This window comes from Gymnoscopelus braueri (genome assembly GCF_963280865.1).
Source record: "Gymnoscopelus braueri genome assembly, chromosome: 4".
NCBI lineage: Eukaryota > Metazoa > Chordata > Actinopteri > Myctophiformes > Myctophidae > Gymnoscopelus > Gymnoscopelus braueri.
In genome coordinates this window covers 57,720,216-57,744,694 of record NC_137605.1, presented here as the reverse complement: position 1 = coordinate 57,744,694, position 24,479 = coordinate 57,720,216, and the positions used below count along the sequence as shown (strand labels likewise).

Here is a 24,479-nt window from a genome sequence, read left to right as displayed (position 1 = left end):
ATTGTTTTCGTGGAAGATACCGGATACAAAAGGCGGGCTTTAGACCGAATGTAAGTAGTAAACAGTAAATGGAAACCTGCAGGTTTTTACACAGGCTCGTAACCTCACGTCGCGTCACAGTCTCGCGTAGCCAAACAACTATTCCACAATCTAGGTACTGAGGAAAGAATTCACCGTCCGTTCGTTTCAAGTACACATAAGTACAAATATTTAAGGCATATTTCAGTAATCAAAAATGTACAGTGACTTATACAAAATAAAAAAAATCCTTCTTCAAATAGTTTTTGTTTATTTTTCCACATAATGCTTAATGATGTCAAGTAAAACTTATGAAGGCATCCTGATAATGTGGTTCTTACCCCCACATGCTGGCAAAAGTGTGTATAGCTCTGTTGAAAGCAGTGATGTACTGTTATGAAAGGAATATTGTTAAGACTGGCTAAGCATTAGGACAAGACAACTTTGAAAGTTGCCATTTCATAAGTGCTTCCATAATTGCAGCCATTTTCTCAATACTGTGGGTTCACCTTGGCCTCTAGGGAGTGTGCATACAAAGTTTTACGCAGATCGGTCCAGTTATAGGTAAAAACGCGAATTGGCCTGTTATAGCGCCACTAAGGCATGATTTGAGGCATTTTGTTCAAAACCGACCACTCCTGCAAACCTTTGAAAGGCAATCTTAGCCAATCAGAATGGAATATGAAAAATCTGACAGACCCGTTTGGTTGAATGATTTTTGAGCGGTGTAGCCGCTCCTATAAGTGCATGGGTTTGGGACCCATCTGTGGCGAAAGTTTTTCTTTCCGTCGCGAAAGTTTGTCTTTCGCTGTAGGCCTACTGTGATTGGCTGAAATTAATAACTCATAAACCACTCACTTCAAAAAAATAAAACATTTTTTGAAGTGAGCTTCCATCACTGTGATGACCACTGTTGTTTTTTAGCACCGAGCGGTGCAAATATACAAGTGTCATTTATAGACTACGTGACAACCAGGAATAGATTGGTGACCACCGGAGAGACGGGTGACAGCCGGAATGTAGACGGCATCCGGGAGCAGTTTGGGTTGGCGCCCCAGTCTGTGTCTTCCGTGAGGAAGAAGCCCAACAAATCCACGGTGAGGCCTTTGGGAGGACCATTCAGGCAAGACGCAAGGGAGCCTGCAGTACCACCACGGGCCAAGACACCATCACACCAGAATGAAATGTTTGGAGCGGGGGAGTCTGGTGCAACGCTCAGGTCCTGGACCTGGTGAGACGAAGGAGGAGCCCGGCCAGGAGACAACCCACAGAGCCTAGTCCCTCCACGTGCCAGAGCCTCCCCGAGTCCCGGCAGAGTATTTCCGGAGAAGCGGACTGAGTGGCCCTGTCTTGCCCTATAGGACTGACCGTGGGTAGCTACTGGGACGTAAGTCGGGGCTTGATCAACCCTGGCTGGGTCACCTGGGTGAGGGTGTATGTTGCGAGACCCGAAACATCCTATGACCCCAGGCTACAACACTGATGATACGTCCCAGGTGCATCCATGTGATGTTTTTCGTTACAAAGGGTCTGAATACTTATCTTTGCAGGACGTGCTGTGATTGGCTAGCGAGACACATGATGACATTAACTTAAAACTTCGCTCATAAATAGCACCGCTCACTTCACACTGGGTGTGATTTTTTAGATAATGTGTACCAATATGTGTGATGTTATAAAAATATAATATAAAAAATCGGCCTCCTGGTGGCGCTATAACATTCCAACGTGAGACATTTGGAGCAGAGGTTCTGCTCTGGCATCCAGGGAGTGTGTGCACAGTTTCACGTCGATTGGACCAACGGTGCCGGAGATTAGCTGCTTGCAGACGGACACGGCCACCCCCTGGCATCGCCGCGTGCGTAACGATGCGTACTGTAACACACTAGACGGAAAGACTGTCTGAAGTCATTTATGTATTTCCTCAATGACCGTTTGGACATTTTGGATGTTTGTAAACAAACTGCCCGACTTCAGCGTAGTGGCCTTGATTACAACTTCAGGCGTTCAGTCATAAGGACGCAATACACAGAACAATTCCGACTTCAACACAGTGGCCTGTTCATAAACAATATCTGTAGGCCTACTTCAAATCAAAGTTTAAGTGTAGCGAAATAAAAACACAAAGGTAATGTTTTATTTTTCTCATAAGTGACACCACACGCACTATTGCGCTTGGGTCCTGTCTTCCTAGGTGGTGGCGCAGTGACTAGGGGTGTCACCATTTTACTCAAATCCAGACGGATAAATGCACTGGTGTAGCAGAGTGTTTCCAGTGAGCCAACATGCACAATATCAGCACCCTGACTCTGTTTGACCTGAATGGAACAGAGCCTTCATTAGTACATTAACACCTGAAGGAAGTAAGGAAGAGGCCCAATTTCATTCCAATATTGCTGCTGTGCATAGAGCCTATTGAGTGGTAGGGAGGAGACACTGGGGTTCATGCTGGTCCCGAGGAAGACAAGGCGAGTACATTCCATCACAACTGACCTTGAATATGAAGATGACACTGCCCATTAGGCCAGTGGTTCTCAACCTTTTCAAGTTGCGACCCCCCAAAATAATCATATTTGAAATGGGGTCCCCCAACCCTGACAAGCACTTGGAATTGTTGAAATTGAGGCATTACATTTAGTTTGACTCGGTTCCACTGATGAATATTGTGAAAATAGTCGATCTACAAGCTCACGTTGCGAGCTTGTAGATAACTATTTAATTTTGTTTTGCCTCTTTCTTATATGATTTGACAATTTGGCCAATATTTGACCAGCATTTATTGTATTGTTTGTTGATTACTTTTTTGACTTGTTCCTGGTTCTGGAAATGTTTCCATTTACAACCCGTACATCTACATAAACTGCTCACCCCACGGCCACGGATGTAACAAGTTAAAACGCCTGGGTCTAAGTACCCATAGCCTATCTTCCGTATTGTTCAATAAAAAGTTTTTAAATCTGATCGGTAGCCATTATCTCAAACTTTCCTTCATATGCTTTCAACTACGCGACCTTATCGGTTGGGAGGTGTATTGCACTGTGGTATATTATAACTCTGTGAGAAAATGGCCGTCAATCGGATTAAAATGCTTTTTATTGAATAATACGGAAGATACGGGTACTTGCTAAAGCGTTTAAACTTTTTACATTTGTGGCCGTGGGTTCAGCACTTTATATTTGAAATCTGAAATTTTATGTAGATGTAAGGATTGTAAATAGAGAAATGTTTAAAACCAGGACCAAGTTGTGCCATGACATGTCATGATATGACAGTCACGTTTCAGGGCTATGATAGCTAGATATTAAAGGTTTCATGACGTTCAGTTTTACCACACATTAAAAGTCTTTGTCATGGTCCTTCAAACGTGTATAGAAAGTTTTAACAAAAAAATCCACTCCATTGATCCATGGCAGGTGTTTTTCTCTCACATTTCTAAAGCCTTTTCAACTGCAATGAAAAAAGAAATCTTTGCCTGCGGGTGTCGCTGGTGAGGGATTTTGCCTGTCAATCATCGCCACTGCTCCGCCCCCCCCCAAAGGAAAGGATAGGGGAGGGGATGGGCGAGGAGGAGAGTGGGCGGGATTAATCGGCTGTGACCTCACTGCCGAATGGCCAAACTCAGATTACTTTTCAGCCTAATTATTCAGAAAACCCCAGACCACAGAAAATCCACTGAATGTTCAAAGTTCAGATTTTTTGGGTGTAATTGAGGTCATAAAACCCCTAAAAAAAAGTGAAAATGAATGTCATAGAACCTTTAAATGGAGCTCTATGCACACTCTCACCAGCAGATGGCGATAAGCACCACATTCACCACCAGCAGGCGGACCTCGGTCTGTAGCCTACAACTTTTACTTGACATGCGCGAACCTCTTTATAGACCATATTCACACGGCGGCCATGTTTCTATGAAGTCAATGAAAGTAGCCACCCCGGGTGGCGGCAATTTCAATGTTAAATTCCAATATGGCCGCCGTGTGAATATGGTCTATGGCTCTGGCGCGAACGAAGCAGGGTTGCCATGTCCTCTTATTATAAGCAACTTTGGGCTTATTTTTTTCTGTGAAGTTGCTTGTAAATATTGCTAGTTGCGTGTTTTTGGGCTTGTTTCTAAAGTGTAGTTTATTTTGGGTTTGTTTCGTAAATGTTGTTTAAACCAGTGGTTCTCAAACATTTTCATATCATAGACCCCTAAATTAATATGTATTTTCTTTTATCCCACGATTTTGTAACCCTATTTTTTACACCCAGTGCCAATTGTCTATGTAATCCTGGGCACTACCTTCCCTCTGCCAACCTAGGGAGGCCAGGGCCGAGCTCATGCCTCCTTCAATGCATGAGACCCAACTGACCTTCTTATCACCTGACAGGGGAGAGTTTCCCTGGTTGGACGTAGCGCGTGGAAGGAACACGTTATTCCAACCAGTTCCCTTCCCCTCCATCAGGCGCCCCGGCTGGCCAGGGGGAGGCAGTATAGTGACCAGGATTACTGCATGTTTTTGTGAGGGTACCTACCCTAGGAGAATATGTATTAATTGTTTGAAATGGTTTTGTGCCCATGCATGTTTCAGAAATGTTACACATTTTTTACATTTTCTTCAAGATGAAAAAAAATAAGCAGATCTACAAGCCGTGAGCTTCTGCAAACAGCCGATACTGCCTAATTATCGCTTATTTTGGGCTTGTTTTCGTAGACCTGGTTGCTTATTTCCCTCACAAAACCTGGCAACGCTGACCAGGAAACGCTTGTATCGTTGTATTGTTTACATTGGATCACAGCGTTCATAGGAGACAAACAGCAGCTCCTTTTATATAAATAAACAACAGTTTGGGGCTAAAAAGCTGAGGTTAAAATGTGTGACATAGAGACACTGAGGTTGTTCATTAATGAGCGTCTGTCCGCCGTGGCGGAGGACATTATGTCCGTGTTTGTGAGGACTCTGGTGGACTACCAGAGACAACTGGATGTCCTCCATCCCCCTCCTCCTGTCAAAACCCAACCTGCAGGTTGGTCTGTCATAACACCCGTTGTACTCATTTATTTAGTATTATTATTTATGTATTTATCATTATTATTATTTATAACTTATGTAATATTATTTATTATTATTTATGTATGTATAACTAATTTATTATTATTTATTTATTTATAACTGATTTATTATTCATTGATTTATTATTTATTTATGTATAACTTTGTTATTATTTATTTATAACTTATTTATTATTATATATTTATTATTATTGTTTATTTATGTATAACTTAGTTATTATTATTATTTATTTATTCATTCATTTTATTATTATTATTATTATTATTATTACCCTTATTATTATTACACTTATTATTACTATTATTATTACCCTTATTATTAATACACTTATTATTATTATTATTATTATTATTATTATTATTATTATTATTATTATACAAAAGTATTGGTATCATAATGTACTTAAAGTACCAGAAGTAAAAGTACTCATTATGCAGAAAGTACCAGAAATAGAAGTAGCCTACTCATTATGCAGAATGTCCCATTTTGAAAATAGCAGAAGATAGCAACGTGAGTTTGTAGATTATTATGTATTTATGTATAACTTGGTTATTATTATTTATTATTATTATTTATTTATGTATAACTTAGTTATTATCATTTATTTATTATTATTAATGTATGTTTCGTGATAATAATCAAAATCTGCAAAGTAACTAGTAAGTAGTAACTATGCTGTCAAATAATTATAGTGGAGTATGAAGCTCCTAAAAAGTTGATTTTGTTACCTTAATACACATTGTCATAAATACTATATGCTTCCAGTCGCTAGTTTAAAGTCTCCTTTCAATCACCATGATATGCGTTTTGGTAAATTATGGTCCCATTTATTTTAAAATTAACGCCAAAGTAGGGCATGTTTCGAGGGTTTCTACTGGTTCTACCGAGTGAAGACCCGCCCTCGCTGTGGTTGCAGCCAATAGCATTAATTTCCGTTAGCATTTCGGGACCGGATATAGAAAGATGGTGGATTTGAAATCGCTGAAAAATAGGCTTCATTTACGGTCTGTAGAAACCAGGGGCGTAACGCTGTCCATATTTTTTTACGGTCTTTGGTCGGAACCAGTAAGTCCCACCAGCAATAATGTCCATTTGGAGTCCTCTGTAAAAGGCGAAATCCAAACCCAAGACTACTGGAAATGCAAGGGTCTGAGGGGAAAGCACAATTACCGAGAGGATCCATGATTTTCCCTGTTAGCAGAGTTCCACCTCAATCCATTTAAATGTTTTTGAGGATCAGTTTAACAACGGCCCCCTCTGACATCAGGGGCCTCCATCTCAGGAACAAGGAGCTACATACACAAAGGCACAATCTTGGATGCTCTCATCCTCCCCTTGCACATTTTCTCTCACTAACTCTGCCGACTTATCCTCATAATCCTCTCACAAAAAAGCAGAGAGTAATTTTAGATTTAAAGTCGGCCCAGGTACAGGTGGAGAGTCACACTACATGACTACAGTCCCTAGCTGCACCATGGAGCAGATTATGCATTGTTGCTATCAGCTCCTCATCATTCAGTGGATTCAATGCTAAGACGTAACGGTATTTCTTGAGACACAGCCAATGACTGTAGCCTGGCTGTCTTCCATCCGTCCAAAGCAGGGTAACCGTAGCTTAATGGGACTTTTCCCCTCATATCTATCCCTCAGTTCTACTGGAATGGGAGAATCTACTGGCGGAATTGATTGCAGCCTCCCTTTCGCAAATGGTGGCTCATCCACTGGTGTAGTCTGGACTGTAGCATTTGTCATTGTTGCGGTCTGGACTGTAGCATTTGTCATTGTTGTGGTCTGGACTGAGACATTTGTCACTGTTGTGGTCTAGAGTGTAGCTGAAGATCTCGCACTGTCTGGGTCATGGGTTTAAGTTACAAGGGTTGACACTAAGGTCTCAGAGGCACTTGACTCTCGGGCAAATACAGGTCATGTTCTACTACCTGCCCAAAGGCCATGCCCACTTGCCCGATAAATAAATCATCCATTATAAAATGATAGTAACATTTTAATTACCGTTAATTTAATTTTGACTTTCTACTTGCAGCTTGAAACATTTCCTTACTCAGCCTGTTCCAGTTTAAAAACATTAAAGTCTTAGTATTAAAGTCCCAGGAATACAGTAAACAATCAAGTCATGACACAGATGCAAATAGTATTTTATTTTAACCTCTCAAATAAGAATATGAGGTTGCTCATTGGATAATGCATTAATGAGGGCATTATATGTTGAATACTGAGGTAGTGGGTTCAGTCACAGTAAACTATAACATTTAATTTAATTTAATTTTGCATCACTTTGGATGAATGACAGTCTGCTAAAAAATGTATGTTGCAGCCTTAAAAGTATTAGTTTGATCAAACAGTCTTAAGGTGCTTACTATTACAGATTGTAAAGCCTCAGGTTTCTGTGTTCGCCTGAAATAAATGCTATTAATCCGCCTCGTCTACTCTGCACTAGGGTCCAAGTCCTCATCATATGCCTCATTGTGTACTTTTGAAATTGTGAAGTATACAGCAAGTGGTGGCGGCGTTGCTGTTTTCAATGTTGCAATCGCATCGCCATCTTCCCTTGAGATGGCCAATTGCCCTCTCCACTGTGATCGGTAGCCTGGTAAACCCTCCCTCCGGAAATCTCAATTCCATTTCATTTCAGGAGTGAGTCTGGCATGATCCGCCTTTCTGCAATATTGGCTCTGTATGCCAAACGGCCGGGCCTATCAGCGTCGTCGCTCATTGTTCTGTGATTGACAGCTTACGTTGGCCAATCAGGTGGCGAGTTCGAGTGAGCCCAAAACACGAACGGCAGCCATCTTTTTCTTGTGCGGCCAATTCTCCGCTATTTTTTAACTTCAAAAAGCTCTCTAACTTCTATTTTGAGGCACGGAATTTACTTATAAGATATCGTTTGGATAGAATTTAGTTGTTTAACTTCATATATGTGGTCAATTAATCATGACAAAGCCTATTTAAAAAAAAAAAATTAGAGAACCGGTAGGGGCGGGCAGTGACACCATTGTACCCGAAAAAGGCAACCCATTTTGGGTATGGCTGTCTCAAAAGTCCCGTCGCGTCACATTAAGACTGGTGAACTGCTGATTGGCTGAAGGGGAAAAATTATCATTGGCTGAAGGGGTTGTCAGTCAACGGTATTACTCCCGCCCAACTCCAGCACAGCCAATATTGCAGACAGGCGGATCAGGCCAGACTCACTCCTGAAATGAAATGGAATTGAGATTTCCGGAGGGAGGGTTTACCAGGCTATGTGATCGGTGCCTTAGTAGCCGGTAGTTGAAGGTTTTCTCTGCGGTTGAAAAGCTTTGATGTCCACCAAGCCCACATCTTCCTCAAGTTCAAGCAGAGGACCCAGCTTGCGGTTAGCCATGTCTTCCTTTCCAAGCCAATAGGCAGATTGAAAGGCACCTCTTTTGGTAGTTAGCAGCTAAGGAGGACTTCCTTTGTTCCAACTCCTTTTGGAAAGTTGCTGTGTGCATACAACATGTGGAATGTTCTTTGATAGCACTTTGTTTGAAATTGATGGAGGCTGACTTATTGAAAGTGTTCTTGTTATACCTGCTAGATGAATTATGAATTATGCGTAGGTGGCAGAACATTCCGCTTACAAAGTCCTTTCCGCCAGTGGCACTGACGGAGCCAAAAACAAGGCTGCGTTCAAACCAAACTGCGTTGGCTATGCCACGTGAAATAATGACACAATGTCTTGAAATAGTACAGGTTGCAGATCAAGCATGACAATGTTAAAACATGTTTTTGATAATTTAGTGGTAACTGAACCTAGTCTGACCGCAGCGCGGCTCAATATGTCTGTGTTTCGACATAACGTCAAACTATTATGCCTACACATTGGAGTAGTTGGATTAAAGTGTGTTTGCACCACAGCAGTAGCATATTAAAGGGATACTTCACTTTCACATAAAATAAACATTTAAAAAATATATTAAAAATAAATGAAAAAAGTAATGGAAAAATCACGGCCCCCTCACGCATTAGAGTGTCCTACTAATGTGTGAGGGGGCCTTTATTTTGCCATAACTTCTTTCATTTTTTTTTTATATTTATTTTTAATGTTTATTTTATGTGAAAGTGAAGTATCCCTTTAAACTAGAATCGGTCAGAATTTGGCATGAGAGAAAATAACACTCTACATAAAACCCACGTGAGCAAACAAAGTATGAAACCATTAGCACTGTAAAAAAAAGAGGAAAAAAAAACAGAAGTCTTGCTAGACGAGATCGAAATCTCGAGATTTCAATCTCGTCTAGCGAGACTTATTATTATTATTATTATTTTTTTGCATAGTGTTCTGTCACTATGAACGTCAGATCTCACCAAAAAAAATAAAAGCTATTAAAATATGCGATCTAGCGCAAGGCCTATTGGCGCACGTTTTAAGCTGTGGCAGACCCGGGATGGAGTTTTGAAATTGTTCTACTGTACCATTCATCCTAAGATATCATAACGTCATAGAAAAGGTAAGAAAATCTTAGTAATTCTCCTTTACAAGTGCTCTAGCGGACCACTACAACTCATGCAAGGCTCACTGCCCATTGTAGCCCCTAGTAGCCCCCACGAGTACAGAGGCGAATTAAATACTTTTTTCAACTCGTTGGATAGCTTTTATTGTGCGCTAGAACTTAAAAGATATGAGAGCATGGCAGAAAACCTTTACTTTTTGGATACGATGTGCAGAAAGGGGTAAGAAACATGTAAAGTGGAAAATGTGCGACAATGTCCTGCTAAAACGGCACCGAGAAACGAGTAACCTCATCTCGGAGCTATACAGCGGAGGGAGAGGTTCCGTCGGCGCTATGCCCATTGGTGCATGGAGAGGGCACAGGGCGATCAGAAAAGGAGAAACATTTCACAAAATATGAAATTATATAGACATTTTTTTTACTTTTCAATGCAGTTGAAAAGTAGCGCACAGCCATTTGGCAGGCAGCCGGGGCTTGTGGAACACCCTGTTATAGTACACAGCTAAATATCTTTTACTGAAGCTATCAGGAAACAAAGACAATATTTGCAGCAAACAGGATTAAGCAAGTACAGTTGAATCTACAATATGACTTATTTTAATGAATACAACATTATTTTAACCAATCTATGGTACATTTTCATTATCAATTTCAAAATGACCAATTTTACATTTATTACTATTTATGAGTGAGTTGCTGTTAAATCAATGTATTTATTTATGCCACAAATCAATTAAAACACAAGTGTGGTGATATAGGCATTGTTCAACCAATTTACCTTTTGTATGCATTATTGCTATTATAGCATTGAGACACCTTGGCCCCAGTTCTGGTAACCAGGGCACGGAGATGGGGGAATTCGGTGAACGGCTGCTCTCTCTTTGCCACATAATATGCTATGTGCATAGAGTTGACCATCTTTTCGCGTCGTTGCTTTTCCATTCGGATGACATCCCTCATTACCGTAGGCATCTGTGCTTCATTCCCCATGCGTGGCTGCTGTTGAGCACTCTCACACAACCCATGGCACCTACCATCAACTATGGGTGCAACGGTTCAGTTAGCCCATGGTTCGGTTCATACCTCGGTTTTGGGGACACAGTTTCGGTTTGGTTTTGGTACGCGTTTTGGATAAAAAAAACTCTTTATTTGGCTTATAAGCTAATTCAAGTATGACAGTTGTAAGTGTAAATATAACACTTCCAAATGTTAAATTGACTTATAGCCTTGACTACTCTTTACATTATACAGTAGTAGAACATGTATATAAGAACACTTTCAAATGGTAAACATAACATTTTCAAAGTGCCTCTTAGTTTTGACTACTGGTATACACTATACAGTAGTATAAAAAGGAGGGAAACCATTTCAAAAGAAAAAGTGCACTTAAGCTTCGGCAACTGATAGCCATACAAATTTAGGGGACATTTTTAAATAAACATACTTCAGTGGTACTTCAGTAGTATAGGCTATATATTCAGGATGTAAAGTGCAATATCAGTTAACTATCAGCTATTTATTCTGTATCGTGAGATTGTTCTCTAAAAAGACAAGCTCATCAACATTCTCTCCAGCAATGTCCCCTGTAGTGGAGACAATGCTCTCATTTGGAACAGAGGTTCCTGGGACACAGAGGTGTGTCCCGTTGTGCAACTTTGGCGACATGGGGAAATTGTCTTAATTTTTCTCCCTCCACGTGAAAAGATCATCATCAACATGAATGCAGTCCGCTAACCTGTATGAGGTGACTTCCTCCTAAACTAACAGGGAAAGGGGCCTGACCTGTTCCTGTGTTTTGTAAACTTCTCCGAATAGCTCTGCCATAGCTTTCTTCTTCTGGAGAGGAGAGGAGGATGGATTGTGTTCCTCTGTGGATGGCCTTGTCTCTGCTTGACTCCGCAAGAAAAATAACACATGTTTTAAGATGTATAATAACAGCCAATCTAAATTTATATCCTGCTCCCGTGAACTTAATTTAAATGACCACAGTGGAAATAAGCTCTCATGCAATTTTTGTGTTCATCATTTTGACTCCTATGCATTTTTGTCAATAAAAACAATGCAATCATAAAATCACCAAAACACGATAATCAAATAATACATGCGGTTCATGCTCCAGGATTTCTGTGGTGAGATCCCTGTAGAGTCTGACACGGGAGGGGTTCATCAAGGGAAGGCAGGGATTTAAACCTGGGATCCAGGGCTGTGGCTTTTTTTAGGTAGTTTTGAAGATCAGGGTCTGTGTACCTTTTTTCCATGTCCCGTTTAATGGCTGCTTTGGCATCTTTGAGTGTTGGGGTGTCCTCATCTCCTGGTGCCATGGATTTGACAATCAATTCCTTCATAGGGAGGATTATTGATATGGTGGGGGTTGTTTCACTCCTCATGCGAGTTGTCACAGTATTCAGTGGTTTGAGTAGTGTAATGAGTTGTTCTGCCAGTTTTCGTTCATCATCAATAACCATCTCCATGTCCTTGTTGGCAGTCTTCTTCACACTTTTGTCCAGTAATGCAGAGCAGATGGCAGGCTCCTGTTCTACATGTCGTTCTAACATGTAATGTAGTGGTGATATCATGGATTAACTTCTGTTTATGTAAGTTTGACAATCCTTGTTTCTCAGAACATGGTGGGCTGTGGTGTTTTTGTGGAAGAAAGTGACAACTCTCTTGACTTTCCCAAGGAGGCGGTACACCGCGTTGATTGACACTGTCTTCTTGGCTGCGAGGTTTACAGTGCGAGCAAAACAGCCTATCTGTGGCCCCAGTCCCTCGGCTTCATTGATCGTGTTGTTCACTATATTTGATGTGTTATCTGCTGTGACTGGACTGGTCATATTTGGCCGCATATTTGGCCGTTTACCAAGTTGGTGCTTGTATGGCTTTCATAAAGGGGATGAGTTTGCATGATTGCGCTCTTCATTTTCCAATCTGACATATAGTTGACCGTCACAGTGAGGTAACTATCTGTTGCCCGGGACGTCCAACTATCAGTGGTCAGTGCAAGGTTTTGTGCTTTAGCAAAATTGTCTTCAATGCCTTTGTGAGCTGTTTCATAGAGGTCGGGAATTACATTGTTGGAGAAATAAGTCAGGAGGGAACAACGTAACGTGGATCGAGCGTTTTCATTAGGTGACGAAAGCCGACATCTCCAACCACTGAAAAGGGCTGCATATCTTTAGCAATGAACACTGTACGGGTTATTTTCTTGTGTTTCCAAAACCACTGCACCCCTACTAACAATGTGAGACCTCAGTGTTGAATGTCTGAATGACTGGCACCCATTAAACAATGACGACGTTCTGTAAAAACTATAATTATCAATAAATATGTATTGTAGTCATTATTACTGCATGTTTACCTATAGACTGAACCAGCAACTACAATGGTAGGGAAGTCGTGGCACACTTTACACAGTAAGACGCCGCCATATTCTGTATTGTGGTGTGGCAGCCATGGAAATGACGTTCCACCCCGTAACAAATTTACACTGAAGTTATTCTGATTCACATATCCTTTTTTTATCATCAGTTATTTTGTCTGTCTGGGCTATAGTTGTTCTTTAGGTCCACAGCGTCTACTTTATCACAGCGATAAACACCTATTTTTATATCTCGTCACATGAGACTCCAAGTGATTTGCTTGCTTTTGCACCTGGTGATTTAAAACTAGTTGCGTGCCGGTGTCTTCAACACTTTGTGAGCATGTGGATTAGCTGTTTTCTCCGGAGCTCAAGTAGCAACTGTGTGTGTGTGTGTGTGTGTGTGTGTGTGTGTGTGTGTGTGTGTGTGTGTGTGTGTGTGTGTGTGTGTGTGTGTGTGAGCGCTCTGGCCACGTTTAAGTGTTTATAGACAGCTATCTCGTATTATGTTTATAGCAAACTAAAGACGGTTGCTTCCCCACTTTCATGTTGCCGTCGGCAACATGAAAGCAATTTCCACTTGCCCAAGCAATTTATTTGCCAAGGGCAGTCAGGCATCCGTTAGTGTCAGTCCCCGATAAGGCCTTCCATTAAACCCTTGAGCATCTCAGCATGATGCACTTTCTGATGCCAGTATATAGAGCTGTTGTTCAAATTGTCCATTGTGAAAGTTATTGACTGCATTTGCGTTCCACAATGAGAATTGAATTGAAACAATTTGAATAGTTTGTGCTATGTCAGGAAGAAGCACCTCATGGGGTGAAAGGGAGGAAGGATTCCTAGGAGAAAGCCTCTCTGATGCAGTGCCAGTAGCCCCCTCTTGTGGCTGAAAGGGGAAAGGGTGCAAAAGGGGAGGCCTCTCTGATTCAGAGACGTAGCCCCTTCTGGTGGGTGAAGAGAGAGAGCATCCACTGTCAACTCTGATGGCCCACATACATCCATCCATGTCCAGTGATGAATCCTCCTTTCTGAATTCCTAATGTCTTTGCACCTGCATGTCATCCGTTTTTGTGTTTTGCCAGAGTTCCAGCCAGGGGGCATTTTGAGACTCCACAATGTATTCGATTTGTTGTTTTTGCGTCTGTTGATCAACTACAAGATTACACATGTGTTAGTTGGATTTTGGTTTCCTCCTCTGTTTCACATGAAAGATCCCATCTGGGGTGCAATATTTTTACGTAGCGGTTTGATTAATACCTTAGGCTTAGATTGTGCTGGGGTGTAAAAATAGTAAATTTAAATGAAAAGTTGAAGTAATGATAATCAAACCCTACACAAGGCGCATACAAGTGTACCATAAACCCATCTTATGAACCCTTACAAAACTTAGAACAACTAACATTCAAATAATACAGTTACCCTTTTTTCAGTCCACAATAATAAACACAGCACGCAGTACTTTAGCTTGAGTGTCTTGTATTGAAAGTTCAGTTCATAGGGGGTGATGGATTCCAGTCAAACTCAAAACTCAGTTCAGTCAGTTAGTTTCACAGAATAAACCAAGATACCAGTTACAACCAAAATTATCCACTCTGGGTTTTCCACAGTTTCCAATAAAATAAATAAAGTCAGAAAAAAAACACAAACTCCTCCGGGACATAATCCACTCGGCCGGCCGTGGGGCTGGACGTTGATGAAGGAGAGTGTACAGTATATGGGTGTGCAATTGTTGCCAGGGTTTAATATGATTGACAGTTTAAAATGACTGTTTCCTGATAAAAACACTGGATCACCACAGAACAGACATACTGTCCAGATGGGAACTACAGTACATCTAACCCTAGCTTAAAATCTACAATCTCTGGCAGAGATTCACTACAAACCTAGTGTTTCCCCTAGGATGAAGTTGTAGCAGTGGTAGTTATTTTGTTTATTTTTTTGCACTCAAAACAAAGGTCAGGTGTCTTTCAGATTGTGTGTCCCTGTGGATCGCCCCCAGGCAGAACACTGTGTGTATGGACAATACTGAGACTTCCATCTTTATTTATTTGTGTTATATATTGACATTTACATATCTATGTGGCTATGGGAACATTAACCCATTAAGACTGGGAACGCATCTGTGTCATTTTAGATTTATATGGCTATTCAAAAATAGCAGATATACAAGCTCATAGCGCTATGAGCTTGTAGATCTGCTATTTTTGAAAAATCCGGAAAATGTGTGCAAATCTTTGAATATATATATTTTAAAGCTAACATTTGTAAAATATTTTTGTTCCAGGGGCCCCCCAGAGGCAAAAGATTTGCACACATTTTCACGATTATTTTCAAAAATAGCAGATCTACAAGCTCATAGCGCTATGAGCTTATAGATGTGCTATTTTTGTAAAGTGGTTACACAGATGCGTTCCCGGTCTTAAAGGAGAATTTCGCCGGAAGTGTCGCAAAAGCGCGGAGGAGCACACTCAAGACACGCTGCATAGTGCTCTAACACTATAAACATCAGATCTCTTTTTTTTTAAATGAAAGCTATTAAAATACGTGATTTAAAGCAAGGACCATAGGCGCGGGTTTGTAACTGCGGCGGACCCGTTATGGAGTTATGGCGAAATTCTCCTTTAATGGGTTAAGTATCTAATGGATCATTGTTTGTCTCATTCTCTGTTCCACCAGACTTTTTCCCCGTGTGTGAAGAGGAGGTTTCACCTGAACGCCAGGAGAGGAGCGACAGAGAGGAGGAGGCGTACGGGTTGACGTTACCAGCAGTGAAACGTGAAGACGGTGATGAAAGCATAGAGACAGAACCTGTAGCCAGCACCTCAACTCAACACATGACGACACAAGCTGACGTAGAGGACCGTGGAACATCACAGCCAACAGGCGATGTCCAGGTCCTCTCTTCACTCAGTTCTGAATCTGACACTGAACTCACCGAAGACAGTGACGAGTGGGAGGAGACCAAGGGAGATCGGTCGGCTTTAAAAACTCTGACATCACACAGGACACAACATGTGGAAGGACAAAGTCTGTCATTGAGAAACGAGCTGCCCCAGGACCTGGAATCGTCGAAACAAACTCTGGCATCCAGTCACGCAGGGGAGAAATCTTTTAATTTGACTTTTAGTGACAAAAGGTTTAATCAAAATAGACATTTGAAGAGTCACATAGGAATAGATACAGGTGAGACATGCTATAGTTGTACATTCTGTGGCAGGGGTTTTAGCCAAATGAGTAATCTTAAAAAACACATGATGACTCATACGGGGGAGAAGCCCTTTTGGTGTATGGTGTGTGGCAAAAACTTTAATCAAAAGGTCAACCTGAAGACGCACATGAGGGTTCACACGGGGGAGAAACCCTTTAGTTGTACAGTTTGTGGCAAAAGTTTTAACCAGCATGGAACGGTTAAGATGCACATGAGAGTGCATACAGGGGAGAAACCGTTTTCTTGTTCAGTTTGTGGAAAATGTTTTAGTCAGCGTGGCGTACTGAAGAGCCACATGGCGATTCATATAGCATAGACCTGCTCGCTAAACAGTTAACATGCATTTTTTTTTATCAAACATGTCAGATATCTCACACAAAACACAAAAGCAGAGTATTTATAACCCATTAAGACCGGGAACGCATCTGTGTGTCATTTATAGATTTCTTTGGGCTATTCAAAAATAGCAGATATACAAGCACATAGAGCGGCACAGAGTGCCGTGCTACAAGCTTGTAAATTTGCTAGTTTTTTAACTCTATAACTGCCAAAGACGTTTATTAACGTCTTTGGGCCTTCAGCTATTGCCTGCCAAAGACGTTAAAAAACGTCTTTGAAAAAAAAAAAAAAAAAAAACTTTTTTCAAAAAAAATTTTTTCCAAAAAGATTCTCTAATTATTTAAGATTGACACCTTTTCGATATTCCAAACGAATAAGGAGATAACAATTCCCAAAGATTTGCTGCTCCATCCACTTCAATGTTAAAATTGAAACGGACAAACAATTCACAATGTTTTTTGGTTTGAAACTACTGGTTTTGAGCTATTTTCAAACATCAAACAACACATGACAACAAGGTCAAATTGACCTCGTTGACATTTGTGAAACCACACCTGAATCTCATCTGTGATTAGAAATTATCTGGGATCAATCATACTGGAGAAAAATATTCTGTGGCTATGCGAAAAGGTACCAAAATCGGTCAAAACCCTGGCAGAGGCTACAGACTTTTTGAAAAAACTCTGGCAGGGTAAGAGTTAATAGAAATAGTGAAATGATGTCAAATATTTTTTAAAGCGAACATTTTTAACTCAAATCTTTGCTTCTGGGGGGGTCACTGGAACAAAACACTTCGAGATGGGGGTCCGCGGCCAAATACATGTCATTTTGGGGGTCCTTGAGAACCACTGATATAGAAACAAACGTTTTTCAAAAAACTGTAGGATTTAGAAGACATTTGTAGAATCCCCAGAAGCAAAGATTTGAGTTAAAAATGTTCGCTTAAAAAAAAAAAAAAATTCAAATATATTCAAAGATTTGCAAAATGTTTTGACGATTTTTCTCCCCCTATGAGCTTGTAGATCTGCTATTTTTGAATAGCCAAAGACATCTAAAAATGACACACAGATGCGTTCCCGGTCTTAATGGGTTAAACGATTGATTAATAGGCCTATATTGAATTGCCTCACACATTCTCACCTTTTTTCTTTCTTTTTTTTTTTTTCTTCAATGTTGTATACTGTAAGCCTTTACATTTAATCTGTTAATGTATGTCCATTTTTAATTACCAGCTCCACGATTGTGAGTAGTAACCAAATCTCCCTTACAATAAGGTTTGAATTCTTGCAGTCCGCTGACTATAATGGGAATAATGTGTTGAAATGTAGTGGACAAATGTAGTGGGCTGATGTCATTCTAAAAGTTAATACTAAGCCTGGATACATTGAGCATTATCACCACCAGTGAACGAGTGTAATTTGTGTCAAGAGTGTAATCATACTCGAGTAAACAACAACTGTGGTTTTGGAAAAAAAAACACAGAATGCCCGCACCCGCCCAGTGCTGTAAAGTAACTAAGTACATTTACTCAAGTACTGTACTTAAGTACAATTTTGAGGTATTTTTACTTTACTTGAGTATTTCCAATTTTCAATACTTTCACTTCTACTCCACTACTACAGAGGCACATATTATACTTTTACTCCACTGCAATTATCTGAAAACTTAGTTACTAGTTTTTTTCTTTAGTTACTAGTTTCTTGTAGATTATTATTATTATTATTATTAAAAAACATACATTAACCACTTCAGCCTTATAAATATTTCGGCCATTTGAAAATAGCCGATCTACAAGCTCACAATGCGTCACGATACGACGCATTGTGAGCTTGTAGATCTGCTATTTTCAAAAGATTGCTATACATTTGAAAACTTGAACGGGACTTTCTGCATAATGAGTACTTTTACTTTTAGTACTTTAAGTACATTTTGATACCAATACTTTTGTACTTTCACTCGATTATTTTTTTATTCTGGACTTTTACTTGTAACCGAGTACTTCTGCATTGCAGTAGGCCTATTGATACTTTTACTTAAGTGAAATATTTGAGTACTTTTTCCACCACTGCTCCCACCCATAACATAATAAATAATAAAGTTGTTGTACCGCCTGCTCCTGCAATATTTCCATTGGGACCTAAATGCAGACAGAAAGAGATCTGGGGCTAACTTCCAGCTCTTTAGTAGAAAATAAATGTTCAGGTCAAGATATATATATAGAGAGAGAGTAATATAATTGATGAGCTTAAATTGTATACTATTAGAGTTCCTTTTTTAGCAACAATTTCACTTGTGTCCTGTATGAGTTCTCTCTCCTGATAGGATAAAATTGGTATCCTGAACTGAAATGTATTTTTCTGTTTTCTAAAAGAGCTGGAGAGACAGGGGGACCCCTATTACTCTATAGCGACTTTTACTATTAGAATATAGAGCTATTTAACACAAAAATATCACACCACCTTTAAAGGGATAGTTCACCCCCAAAATGACTTAGTTTCTATCGATTAGTCACCCCATGGAGACGAGATTTGTTTGCTTTTGTCGCATTCCTAAGCCAATAATTTCATGACCGGCAGCAGTTCCGGTAGGAGACACAAAGAGTGTCCTTTGTGTCTCCTACCGGAACCGCTGCCTACATATCTGCATATCTATATATATGTTCTACGTGTGATACTGTTGTGTGACAAAGTTTACATGAGGCCTTATACCTCATCAGCCGTGGTGGAAAAAGTACTCAAATGTTTTACTTAAGTAAAAGTATCGATACTGCCATGTAGAAGTACTCTGTTAAAAGTAAAAGTCCGGAATTCAAAAGTGCTACAAAAGTGCTAAAATGTTTGAAAATAGCCGTTCTACAAGCTCACAACGCGTCGCGATGCGACACGTTGTGAGCTTGTAGATCGGCTATTTTCAAATGGCCTAGGTATAAAATAAGGCTAAAGTGGTTAATGTATGTTTTATAATGTAATCATTTATATCTGCAAAGTAACTAGTAACTAAAGTTTTCAAATACTTGTAGTCGAGTAAAAGTACAATATTTGCCTCTGAGATGTAGTGGAGTAGAATTAAAAGTATAGACAATTGGAAATACTCCCGTAAAGTAAAAGTACCTCACAAGTGTACTCAAGTACAGTACTTGAGTAAATGTACTTGGTTACTTTACACCACTGCTCATCAGTAAAGCTTTCAAACCGGATTGTCCCTTGTACCGTGTGTCAGGGAGACCCAACGAGAGGAAGCTGGGGAGGAGGACCGCGGTGAACGCCCACACCGAAGAACCAGAGCGTGTTCCACCAACCCCTGCCTCTGCCCGTTTGGCGAAGAAGAGAAAGAGGTGCCGGTCCTGCCCTGCCAAGACGGACAGGAAAACCAGCACCACCTGCCGCTCGTGTGACAAGTACATCTGCAAGGAGCACACTCAAACCCTCGCCTACTGTTGTTCATGCATGCAACAAAGTAACGTTTGGTTTTTATGACGAATGAAAGCGTTGAGGTGAGATTCTCACACGTCAGTGCGTCCAGTGGTGTAAAGTAACTAAGTACATTTACTTAAGTACTGTACTTGAGTACACTTTTGAGGTATTTTTTACTTTACTGGAGTATTTCCAATTTTCAGTACTTTTACCTCTGCTCCACTACATCTCAGAGGCAAATATTGTACTTTTGCTCCACTTCAATTATTTGAAAACTTTAGTTACTAGTTACTTTGCAGATGTAAATTATAAAACATACATTTACCACTTCAGCCCTATTTTATACCAAGGATATTCGAAAATAGCCGATCTACAAGATCGACGCATTGTGAGCTTGTGGATCTGCTTATTTTTAGACGTAGAATTCAGGACTTTAACTTGTAACAAAGCACTTCTACATTGCAGTATTGAGTACTTTTTCCACCACTGAGTGCATCCACGGCAATGCCCCGCTCCCCCAACTCAAAGAACTCCTCGCCCCCAAAACCCGCCACTCGAAGCCTCCACTCTTCCAACACCAACCTTCTCCTTGTCGCCAACAACGAGCTCCGCACCATGGGCGACCGGGCCTTCTGCTACACAGCCCCCATGTCTGTGGAAAGCCCTCCACGAACACCTGAGAGCACCACAGTCCACTGATGCTTTTAAAAATGAAAACCTTTTTAAACAAAGCCTTTTCTCTAAGTATTCTTTGGCCTTTCTTTGTCTATGTCTTGTTTTTACCTAGTTTTAATTTGACCCTTTAGTTTAGCCTAGCAAGGTCCCATGTAATTGTTTTGGTTGCCTATGCTGTTTTTATGCCATGTTTTTAAACCCTGTAGCACTTTGAGATTTGCAAGAATAAAATAAAATGTATTATTATTATTATTATTATAATATGTCCTTTATTGATTCCGCAAGGCAAAATGAGTCGCCAAAGGCAGCACAGCAGTCATGACGTAGTTATGGGGCAAGACAAGGTACTGTAGAATAGATACACCAGGGTAAAGACATCAACAATGAACAGAATATTCAACAGTATGCAGGGGTGAAAGTGGGCCGGTACGGCGTTCCACACACAAAAAAAAAGTGCCAGCACGCTATACTGGTGAGAAGAGGGGAAAGCCACTGATGGCAAAAGCCACTATAAGTGTTAGTTTTCTTATGAAGTGCTTCTAAACCGTTCCAGTGTGTTTGTGTCAGAGATGGCGACTCGAGTCGCCACACATGCGACTTGAGACTCACTCTGACTCAAGCTCAAAGACCTGGGAACAATCTTCATGTTTTATTTGACGCATTAATTAATGATATGCCTGACATCATTGAGCCTCATTCAGCAACCGTTCTTAAGAGGAAATGTCTTCTTAGACCCACTTAATAAGTTTTTAAGAAGATTTTGGTATACTCCAATGTTTTCTTAGCTGTGATCTGTTCTTAGGTAAGAACAGAATCTACACCATACATGGGCAACTGGCGGCCGGGGGGCCACACCTTCACTTAATGCGGCCCGCAGGTTAATATCGTCTTTTTTATGTCCAATGTATTTGTATTTAAGTTCATAAAGTTAACATAAGTATAGCTAAATGCATTTGAAATTAAATGAAAATGTTACTTTTCAGGATTCCAATTAAAAAATAGCCAAAAAATATTCAGGATTCCAATAAAAAAAATGCAAAAATAGCAGATCTACAAGCTCAAGGTATCGCACTGCAATGTGTTTTGGGCTTGTAGATTGGCTATTTTTGGTGCTTTTGTGTGACATTGAATGACGAAGTAATAAGCATTAATTACGAAAAAGGTTAAAATACAGAGGTTTTTGTACAACATATGCAATGTGGCCCTCTGGAGTGAGTGTGGAAATATAGTGTCCCTCTCCATCATCAAAGTTGCCCACCCCTGATCTACGCACACTGAAGAGCACTCTTAGGATGGCCTTTGAGTTCTTAAGTGTGACATGTGTGTGCAAAAAATTATGTATTCTTGAAGTTTCTTCAATTTTGCAGTTGTATAATACAGGCATTAAATTACAATAATATTTGTTATCGTATCTTTAGAGCAGTGGTTCTCAAAGTTTGGTCTGGGGACCCCCAGGGGTCCTTGAGGGAGTTACAGGGGGTCAACAGTCTACTCCGCCCCTTGCTGTAGACTCAGGGCACCAGAGTTGTCAGTCCAATATGTCTCTGTTTTATGAGAGTGGACCACAATGGAAATACGTCTCTGGCTTGCTTGATTACTTGATTGCTTGATTGCTTGATTGCTTGATTGCTTGATTGCTTGATTGATTGATGTTGAGTGGTGGTCAGTGTGGCACAGGATTATGCAGTATGAAGAATTCATGAAATTTCAATTCATTTCAATTTGCCGATTTGAATTGTCTCATGCATGTGTCGATATTAACTGTCTCACGATGCATTGTTAAATCTCTAGATATTATTATCTACAAGTGATAAATGCACTAACCTTTAAGAGAGAAATTGATTGTTTGTTTGGTTGGTTGGTTGGTTGGTTGGTTGGTTGGTTGGTTGGTTGCAGGGGGGGGGGGGGGTCTTTGGGGGCTTGAGCGGGTTTCATTTACCTCTCTCGGACTGGACTTCAATGTGCCCGCAGGCCCAGGGACCACCCCCAATTAAAAGAGAGACATCACATGATTGGCCCCCTGGCATGTCTATCATCTGAATACCGGCCGAATAGTGGCCAAATCACAGGCTACTGTGGCCCAGGATTCCCACCCAAACATATAACAGCTGATCTACAAGCCCACACCGCGTCGCTGCCTCGACGCGTTGTGGGCTTGTATGTCTTCTAGTCGTACGATTATGTCACACAAAAATAACTATCTACAAGCTCACAAGTCAGTGTCATTTTGATGTGGTGTGTCCTTGTAAATCTGCTATTTTTGCAATGAATGAACATTTCTGGCAATAATTACATGACAAGTGTCATGAGTTGTTCCTGTTGCCCAGGCAGCCCATATGGGCTTAAAGGACATTGATCAAACTCAAACATACTTGTTTCAGTCACAGTGTTAATGTTCAGAGGGTCATAGCCTACCTAGCTGTTATTAAAAACACTGCAAGACTTTGCTGTAAAATAATGCAATAAAACAACGTATTTGCATACACACAGTGTGCAATCTACAGCCTTTGCTATGTATACGTTAGGCATATCCTGTTCTGCCATCCTCATACTCATACAGCCTATAGATCTAGCTAGATCTAGATGCATTCTCAGATCAAGCATTCTCAGATCATTATAGCCTACCCTTGTTTTCTATACTTTAGTAAATCAAAGTTCTGATTGCATGCAGACTCATTTTTGCATGTAATCATGTTCATACTTCACCCTTTGCCTTTCATAAAAGCCGTCTATAAAGAAAAACATCAGGTGGATGCACCTGGGACGTATCATCAGTGTTGTAGCCTGGGGTCAACGGGTGTTTCGGGTCTCGCAACATACACCCTCACCCAGGTGACGCAGCCAGGGTTGATCAAGCCCCTAAGTCCCAGTAGCTACAGTTGCTACCCACGGTCAGTCCTCTTAGGGCAAGACAGGGCCACTCAGTCCGCTTCTCCGGAAATACTCTGCCGGGACTGGGGGAGAGGAGAGGATCTGGCACGTGGAGGAGGGACTAGGCTCTTGGGATGGCCTCCTGGCCGGGCTCCTCCTTTGTCTCACCAGGTCCAGGACCTGAGCGTTGCACCAGACTCCCCCGCTCCAAACATTTCATTCTGGCGTGATGGTTTCTTGGGCCGTGGTGGTACTGCAGGCTCCACTTGCGGCTTGCTTGAATGGCCCTCCTTAAAGCCCTCTACTTCTTATGTCCAGGTTTGAAATAATAATAATAATAATAGCTTGAATGTATATAGCGCCTTTCATAATCCCAAGGACGCTTTACAACAGAAACAATAAACAACCAACAAACAAACAACAACTATATGCCATAAGCCTGAGATAATCTTTCAAGGCAGCCTTAAAAGAGTCCAGTGTTGGAGCATGGCACATCCCTATTATTTGCAGAGAGTTCCACAGGGTGGGGGCTGCCACACTGAAGGCTCTGTCCCCGAAGGTTCGCTTATTTGCCTTGGGTACAGAGAGGAGGTCCAAGTCTGTGGAACGCAGGTTCCGTGACAGAGCCGGTTTATGGAGGAGGCCTGAGAGGTACTGTGTAGCCAGGACGTTCTGACATTTTTAGGTGAGAAGGAGGAGTTTGTAATAGATGCAGAATTTAACAGGAATTTAACAGGAATAGTAATAGCTCCAATACATCATCTCAGTGGAGATCATCGCCCCAGACTAGGCTTGCTTGCTGCCAGTGCCATGATGTGCTTTAGCCTGCCTCCTTATAAGCGCAACACACTCTCATTGTTTGTGAGTACAGTAGGCTAACTATCGTATGTATGGGTTGTGTAGTTGTGTATGGGTCATGTAGTAATCATTTATTTTACTCAAGGCTTCAGAACATGGAGGGATGCTTTTCAGTAAAAGTGGTGGTATTAAGGGCATGTGCGTTTGTATGTGACTCGACGGAGCGGGGCGGTAGAGTATCTGTGCGCCGATTGT

General features: G+C 40.9%; 1 protein-coding gene across 2 annotated transcripts; it reads left to right on the top strand.

Annotated features, from left to right (window-relative positions):
• Positions 1-4,806: 4,806 nt before the first annotated feature.
• Positions 4,807-20,753, top strand: LOC308084223 (uncharacterized protein). 2 transcript variants are annotated; one of them, XM_080426771.1, is made up of 3 exons: positions 4,807-5,025; positions 15,597-16,103; positions 19,687-20,753. In XM_080426771.1, exons 1-3 carry the CDS (start codon positions 4,872-4,874, stop codon positions 19,941-19,943), a joined length of 918 nt encoding a protein of 305 aa, XP_080282897.1. In that variant the 5' UTR covers positions 4,807-4,871; the 3' UTR covers positions 19,944-20,753. The 2 variants fall into 2 exon arrangements, with proteins under 2 accessions (XP_080282897.1, XP_080282896.1); XM_080426770.1 differs by lacking the exon at positions 19,687-20,753 and having other exon boundaries at positions 15,597-16,573.
• Positions 20,754-24,479: the final 3,726 nt, after the last annotated feature.